The sequence below is a fragment of the Macrobrachium nipponense genome, chromosome 43, assembly GCF_015104395.2.
Source record: "Macrobrachium nipponense isolate FS-2020 chromosome 43, ASM1510439v2, whole genome shotgun sequence".
NCBI lineage: Eukaryota > Metazoa > Arthropoda > Malacostraca > Decapoda > Palaemonidae > Macrobrachium > Macrobrachium nipponense.
Genome location: NC_061104.1, coordinates 18,338,891 through 18,347,314, shown reverse-complemented (window position 1 = coordinate 18,347,314; position 8,424 = coordinate 18,338,891). Strand labels below are relative to the sequence as shown.

The window sequence follows — 8,424 nt, the reverse complement described above, 5'->3', positions numbered from 1 at the left end:
AGCGTTAAAAGCAAGCTATTTTTTTTTTTAAATAATCTCAACTTTAAGGAGTCTGTGATGCCACAGAAAACTATTACCCAGCAATACGCATCGTTTTGAGTTGTCCCCGCCCCCCTCCCCTCCGACGAAAAGCTCCGTCAAACGACAATGCTTTGAATACAGACGTCCCCGAAATTGAAGAGCTCGAGAGAGAGAAAAAAAATGTAAGGTTGGTTTCAACTCATGTGATATTATTCCACGGCTGTCTCCCTTAAAGAGGATATCCTGCAGAAGTGCAGCTCGAGGCAACCTTTCAACCAACCCTCGTGGTCCTCGTCGTTGCCGTGTTTATGGGGCCTGGTACTGGCTTATCGACTTAGAATTAAAGCTGTGTACGTGCTGGTTATTCTGTGTGAAAGAGAGAGAGAGAGAGAGAGAGAGAGAGAGAGAGAGAGAATGTGGACAACTAATTGCAAAATGATACGTGATGTTTTACAGAGAGAGACAGCTGGCTAACGTGTATTTAAACATGTATACGTCAATTAACTATAGATTTGTACGTGTGCAGTTTTTCAAATATTGATAGACTCAAAGTAGGCGAAGGCATTGCAAAATGTGAGATTTTATGGGAAATGTGATAGTCTACATACGTTATTCTTTTAGGCTGTTGTGTCTTGCGTTATTCTTTCAGGTCATAGTAGACTTTTTATAACTCTTCCCTTATTCTTTCAGGTCAGGTCATATTAGTCTTTTATAACTTCCCTTATTCATTTAGGTCATAGTAGTCTTTTATAACTCTTCCCTTATTCTTTCAGGTCATAGTAGTCTTTTATAACTTCCCTTATTCTTTCAGGTCATAGTAGTCTTTTATAACTCTTCCCTTATTCTCTCAGGTCAGGTCATATTAGTCTTTTATAACTTCCCTTATTCATTTAGGTCATAGTAGTCTTTTATACTCTTTCCCTTCTTCTTTAGGTCATAGTGTCTTTTATAGTCTTCCCTTTTTTATTCTGAGATCATAGTAGTCTTTTTTAACTCTTCCCTTATTCTTTAAGGTCATTAGTCTTTTATAAACTTCCTTTTCTTTCTTCAAGGTTATTCTTTCTAGGTCAGGTCTTTTATAAGTTCTTCCTTAGTTCATTCTTGAGATCATAGTAGTCTTTTATAACTCTTCCCTTATTCTTTCAGGTCATAGTAGTCTTTTATAACTCTTCCCTTGTTCATTCAGGTGGAAGTAATCTTTTATAACTCTTCCCTTATTCTTTCAGGTCATAGTAGTCTTTTATAACTCTCCCCTTATTCTTTGAGATCATAGTAGTCTTTTATAACTCTTCCCTTATTCTTCCAGGTCATAGTAGTCTTTTATAACTCTTCCCTTATACTTTCAGGTCATGGTAGTCTTTTTATAACTCTTCCCGGCCATATGGCTTACACATTATTCTTTGTTGCCATGGTAGCCTTAACTTCAAAGCCACAAAACTTGTATAGCGAGGTGTAACTGGCTTGGGGGGGGGGGGGAGAGAATTTGTTAAAGGCTAAAGTCTACTTCCCTTTCAGTGACTTAAGTTACTGAGGTATTTCACGATCAGATGATAAGATAAGTGTCGGAAACCAAATTCGGATCCAGGTTTATTTGGATTAATCTTTAAACTCGAAAATTCGGGGATTTTACTCCCTAACGGTTAATGACATTCTTCCGTCACCCTTTCTTATATCGCGCTCATGAGAACTACGTAGTTTTGGTACAAGGTAACACATTCATTTCGTTTATAAATTTTAGAACATTTATTCTTGCACAGAAATTGTAGACGATGAAAGGTGAAGAGGCAGACGAGCCAGTTCCCTTTTATCTAAGGTATTCCGCTTATCAGTATGATATAATATCGCTCTGCACTGGACAACAATTCAGGTGGCCGTGTGGGTGCTTCTGCTGATAACGAAAGTTTAGTGTTTATCGAAAAGCCAGGGAGCTTCCATCTCTCTCTCTCTCTCTCTCTCTCTCATTATACATTATACTCGCGCGTTGTGATTTTCAGTAGAGGAGACAAAGCGATAGAGAGTGTGAGAGTGAGAGAGAACTGTCATAACACTTTTCGACTATTCGGAAGTGTCTCGTTTTCCCCCCTATTCGCCCAATTCTTACCCCGCTGCTGATGGCGGTGGAGGAGCAGCCGTCCGGAGACTTCTGAAAGCCGGCCGTGTCTGTTCGTGTTGTAAAAACGAGATAATGTAGAGGGTCGTTATGCATCAGACGCAGCTGGCGGAATGTGTAACAGCCAGCACCTTTGTGAATTGTGCGTTTGTGTCCGGGTTTTCGGTAGTAAAATTCGACAGTCGAATGACACCCCTTCTGTTTGCGCAATTTGAGCGGAGCATAAATTTCATAGTGTGACGGTATCTCTTGCAAACTATTTTCATCACTTATTTTATATCCGTTTGTGATCCTGGCTATTACGTAGCTATCGAATCAGACTTCGCTTCCTTGAATATGACTACCAGATGGTTCCCGTAAACGAGCTACCCTGACAGGACTCGGGAAGCTCGACGGGACTATGGCCCAGAGAAAAATAATGACCAAAGGGGGCCTGCGCTCCACCTACCGAAAAATCAAGTCGCGTAGCATGACCGATCTCACGCAGCTCTTCGCCGAAGGAACCAAACACATCGCCGCCAGGACTGGCAGGACCGCCGAGAAAGACGAGAAGGAAAAACACAAAAAGAGGAAAGACAGCAAAGAGAAAGGGAAACTGAGAGATGTCTGCGAGTCGTCGTGTCCGGAAGGGAATGAGAACGAGGAGTGTAGTAACAGAGACGAAGAAATGTTCGCGAAAGATTTCAGTTGTAGCAACTTGAAAGTTTACGCCGATTTCTTCGTCGAAGAAGTCCAGGAAGACTGTTCGCCTTGCGAGCGAGACTCGCCTTCAGAGGAGGCGACAGACGACGTGAGCGATTCCTGCGGGGGTGGTTCCTCTGAGGTAATGTGCGACGAAAACGATTGCCCAAACGTGCTGGAAGAAGGAGAGCCCGGTGGGCTGTCTCTTCTCAACACTCCCAGCGGTTCCACAGAGTATGTTATGAGATGCCTAGTAATCCTGTGTGTGTGTGTGTGTGTGTGTGGTTTTCGGGTATGAAAGGTTGGTCCAGGATAAGTTTACATCAAAAAGTATTTATCCCATTTAAAACAAGTCGTAGTGGAAGCCTGCTCGGCTGGGAAATATATTTTAATACTTGTTCAGTAAGACAGCAAAATAATTTCAATAACAATCAAGATCACACGCCTAACACTCCATATATATTAATTGATAAAAATATTAGTGATACAGATCTGAAATGCTTGCCTGTGAAATGTTATATAATACATTAGTATTAGTATTTTCGTGATTGATTTCATTTTTTAATATGGTGCAGGCCAGCCAGGCAAACGATTTTTTATTCTTTATGTGCTAGGTTAATTTTCAAGACCTTGGAGAGATAAAGAATACGTTTATCTGATTCGGAGGAAATGTCTTTTGCATGAGTTTTTTTTTTTTTTTCTGTGCACGGTTTTCGAATGGGACAACCAACAAAGGAGCTTTTGTGAAAGAATGGCTTTTTTTAATGATCATTTTTTCCCATTTTTCTTTTCATGGCTCTCTGATTTTATATTCTTCTATTACTTATTATTATCATCGTGGTTCACATACGTGTCCTCCGTGGAGTTAATGTTAAGCTATGTAATATTTCTTTTTCATTATTCTTTGGGATATTCAGCACTGAAAAGTAATTTCCTTTTCTTTTATGTTCTTTGTTTGTGGACGACCTGGATACCTTGAAATCCTTTTCTTTACTCGATTTCAGCTCTCCCGTTCGTGTATTTTGGTATGATAAATCGCTTAAAAATTCCATGACGGGGATAATGCCCCTTTGGGGATATTCCCGAAGTAGCGTGAATTGGATATTAGACGACATTTGCAGCTTAATGGTTGTATATTAATCACGGTGGTGTGTTGCGAGTGCATAACACATTTGTCTACAAGTACACGTGAGAGAGAGAGAGAGAGAGAGAGAGAGAGAGAGAGAGAGAGAGAGAGAGAGAGATTTAATCATGGCCTTTTGACTTCTGTGGGTATCATTACTTGCGATAAGGAAACTTTGGAATTCGGTTAAAAAGATAAATACTGTGAGGGAGCATATTCATTTGTGATAGGTTTGCATTATTCTTGATGTAAGCTTCAAATCAATATTATTGCTAGTGAATATTTAGCTTTCCCGGTATGTTAAACAGACGACTAATAGTGAAATACACTGACTTGCAGAAAGCTATTTACTTCAGTTTTTATGCTTGTTCGAGACATAATTTTAAACATGTAAAATCTTGCAATACTGCTTAATCCTCTTTAAGCAACATTCTTTTGTAAAATCTTGCAGTATTGTTTAATCCTCTTCAAGCAACATCTTTTGATATGTATAAGAAATTTTTTAGGACTTGTTTTCATAGCCGTAGTTAATACAACAATGCAATTTGTAAGTTTTGTCAGCATGTGTAAGGCATAGTGTTGAAGCTTAGTCCCTGGGATCATGTCACTCTTCCACGTGACCTTTCTCAACCCTATTCTTTTATGCAGCCGTTTTCTAAGAAAGAAAATGTGAATAATCTTGAATTTTCGTATAGAACTGTTCTAAATGTAAAGGGACGTCCATACGATCACCAGTCTGCTGTTGAATATGGGTCGTCATAATCTTGAGGTAGTGTTTATACACACCTTAGGTGTTCACAGTTATTACCAACTGTAAAGAAATTTTTTTTAATGCAAAGGCCAGTAGAGTGGGGCAGCCTAACACCCTTAACTAGCCCAGACCTGAAGAAAACTAAAATACGAAGGGCGAAGGAAGAAAATTTTTTTTTAATAATGTAAGGTGACAGCAAAACTCGTGTGAGAGGTGGGAACTTTGATGCTGCAATAAATTTTTAAGCAACTGGGTAAACAAACCTTGGACGGGAGTTCTCAAAGGACTTGTGCACAGACCAACAGTTGGTATCTTTTTTTGGCTTTAGTTGCTGCCTCTAATCATCGTCGTACAGTATTTTTTTATGTTTTGTTATTAGTTAACTAACTAATCGTTGTCGTCCATTCTTGTTTTCTGTGTGTGTGTGTGCGTTTAAAAAATAAATATCGACCATCTTCTTATAGATGCCTGTTGTTTTCCTTCTGCCACAAAGCTGCGGATTTATCTACCTGGTTTTTCTTTCTTTTTCTTAAAATCTTTTATGTTAAGTCCACACTCTGTACCTTCATCCTACTGGTCCATTTATTGGGTACGGACGAGAGCCGATGAGGTTGTAAATTGTATAAATTCAAATTTTTTCTGCATATTAACATGCTGTGGAATTAGCTCTTCTGCAAACTGCAAATCACTGGGCACAGGAAGGGTTGGAAGACTGAAAAATTTATCAAAATTGGTCGATTGATTGTGATTTATCTAGCGTCATAACTACCAGGCCAGAATTTGTGAGAATGACACATAATTTGACAATAGGCAATAACCAGTATCAACGAAAAACATTTTCTTTATACAACCTGTCTCCTACTGGCAAGCAGTATTATGCAAGATTCTCGAAAGAGTCTATTTCTTTCCGTAAGGACTTTTCAATCCAGATTCTTCTTCAATATAATAATTTTCATGAAATAATCTAGCTCTCTCTCCCCCCATGTCTGCATTTACACTTTCAGAATTTTAGACCGGTATGGCAGATCCACAGCAAAGATAAGCAGTATCATAAGATGTTATAATAGTTATAAAATTATAATACACTTGTATTATATATAGATATGTATTACTGTGTGTTGTTAATCCTAATTAACTTAACTTCAGCTGGTCCTTAATCAAATTCCCAAATCAACTGATGGCCAACTTATCAGTATAATGACAGAGTCCTATTACACCTGAGCATGGCAAAACCAGTTCTATTTTTATTGCAGATCAGCTAAACATTTGGTGGAAAACTACTTTTCTATCTTGTCAGTCATATGTGTTTCCTCCAAAGTGATTACGACTCAGTACAACAAGTGACCGAATTGCTAAAAAGACTCAGATTTTTTTTTCTTTTTTTTTTGTAATAAAGGCTTGCACAGAAATCAAAATTTTATAAGTTTGGAGGCTTGCGTAGTGCAGTATTTAAGTTAATGTTTAGGCCTTTGATGACAAATGAATTAACTGTGATATTTGCAATGTTAAGATATTAACCAACCCCTTTTTTTGCCCTCTCCTTTTAGCATACTAGAAGTCAACTCTGCGTCTATGGAATCTCTAGATGATGGTGGAAATGAAGGTATGACTACTGGCAATATCAAGGGTGTTGCCAAGACCTTTCAAATCGTATTGTGAATACATTGAAGATTTGCCTTACTTTATTTGAATATGTCAGTTAAATCCAGATTTATCATTGTGGTTTCCTTGTACATATCTGTGCATATTTATTTAAGCTATTGTCAGTTTGAAATACTTACATATGTGGTAATGTTGTGCAACCATAGTACAGAAATTGGTTCTTCATATATTACATTATTCTATAATTCAAATATTACTATTTCAGAACCACCCATAGATTACATAGATGCTGATCCTGAATTGAAATTATTAGATAAAGAACCTGAATTGTGGGTTCACACTGTAGATAAAGAGGTAGGTTCAGTTTCATGTGGTTTACCTTTGATAAATTTCAAGTTGATTTTTTCTTTTATTACATAGTGAAGTGTTTGATACTGTACAGATATGTTTGAATAACCTTGGCAAGGATAATAATCCATGACTATAACACAGTACATGCAGTCCCCGGGTTACGACGGGGGTTCCGTTCTTGAGACACGTTTACTTGAGACACGTTGTAAGCTGAAAATCGTCGTAAGCCGGAACATCATAAAAAATCCTAAGAAAACCTTACTTTTAATGCTTTGGGTGCATTAAAACTATGTAAACTGCATTCTTCATAAAAAAAATCCTTCAAATATTGATGATTTTGCATTTTTGGAGTCATATTTCTTCTGCCAGATCAGCGTTGTAGGTGCCGTAACCCTGGAACATGAATCGTAAACCTTAATATAATTTCTGATAAATATAATTGAAAAGCATTGTAACCTCAGAACGTCGTAAGCCTGGAACTGCCTACTAGATTGTTAGCTTGAAATTTATTACATATGTACTTTTAAAATCTGACTGTACAAGGCGTTAAACTTTTTCTTCAGTGCATTTCCCGCCTTGGAAAAATACAAGACATGAATATTTTGGTCATTCCTTCCAGGTGTAGTTGCAGCGTTTTAGAAAAGCAATCTTGAATCCAATAATTGAACATAGTACGTATTGCCAAATTACAGATAGTACATCTCATCAGAAAGCAAGAATTCATGTCAGGAACTTTATATAAAGTTCTTTGTGAGAGTTTACCAAAATTTTAATTGAATTCACACTTATTACTCTTAGGTTGTGGCTGGTTTGTCAGAAAAGCAAATAAAGAAGCAGGAGCATATATATGAGCTCATCATCACAGAAAAACACCACTGTCGAATGCTTAAAGTCATGCAAAAGGTATGTAGGAATTATAAGTTTTCCTGAATTATGTTAAGTATTTAGATGATGTTTTTTTTCCCTCCTAGAAGTCTCTTTTCATTCAAGGATAACTATGTCTGTGTGAGGATTAATACAGTAACTCCTCAACTTATGGACTCTACAGGTACATTATGATTATTTTTTGCCTTGCTACCACTAGAGATGTGATAATTTTTTAGATAGATCTCTTAATTGGAATATTAAGTGTAAAGTACAGGTTAGTTTACACTAGGGATTATTTTATATGAAATGTCTGTTAGCTGTAAGATATCATGAAAATATTCAAGTGCAGGCCATAATACGTATAGGGTCTTTGCTACTTAAGTTGAGGTGCTAATGTATATGTATTTTATACTGTTTTGTCCTTTGTACTAAATACAATATCTTTATTCACAGGTATTTGCAGATGGAATGGCTCGTGAGCTCCACATGCAGGAGAACAGAATTAAACGAATATTTCCATGCTTAGATGACCTAATCAATATTCACTGTTCCTTTCTTTGGCGATTACGGCAAAGACAGCGAACGGGTAAATACATAGACAAAATAGGAGATCTCCTCGTTGAACAGTTTGTTGGTGACAATGCACAAGGATTGAAGGATGCTTATGGACAGTTTTGTTCGCAGCACCAAGATGCTGTAAGTTCGAGACTTGGCTGTATTTTGCTGCTTCTAAGAAAAATACTTTACATTTGCTTGCACAGTATTTACTTTCATGGAGCAAAAATAAATTAATTTAAGAAAAACATGCAATTTTTAAATGTGATATTTGGTATTTTTTTAAATTTAATTTAGTGCTTTTATTTATTAAGCACCATATTTTTCAGCTTTTTTATGGGGTGGGATTTGAGTTGTTCATGG

General features: G+C 37.2%; 1 protein-coding gene across 13 annotated transcripts in view; it reads left to right on the top strand.

Annotated features, from left to right (window-relative positions):
- The window catches only part of LOC135213543 (rho guanine nucleotide exchange factor 18-like), a 1,147,377-nt gene that overhangs the window by 1,124,489 nt on the left and 14,464 nt on the right, over positions 1–8,424 (top strand). For all 13 annotated transcript variants that reach the window (XM_064247496.1, XM_064247500.1, XM_064247499.1 and 10 more), the window contains 4 exons: positions 6,234–6,289; positions 6,554–6,642; positions 7,438–7,542; positions 7,960–8,202. In XM_064247496.1, the coding sequence (XP_064103566.1) occupies positions 6,234–6,289; positions 6,554–6,642; positions 7,438–7,542; positions 7,960–8,202 (493 nt within the window). The remainder of the gene's footprint in view (positions 1–6,233; positions 6,290–6,553; positions 6,643–7,437; positions 7,543–7,959; positions 8,203–8,424) is intronic.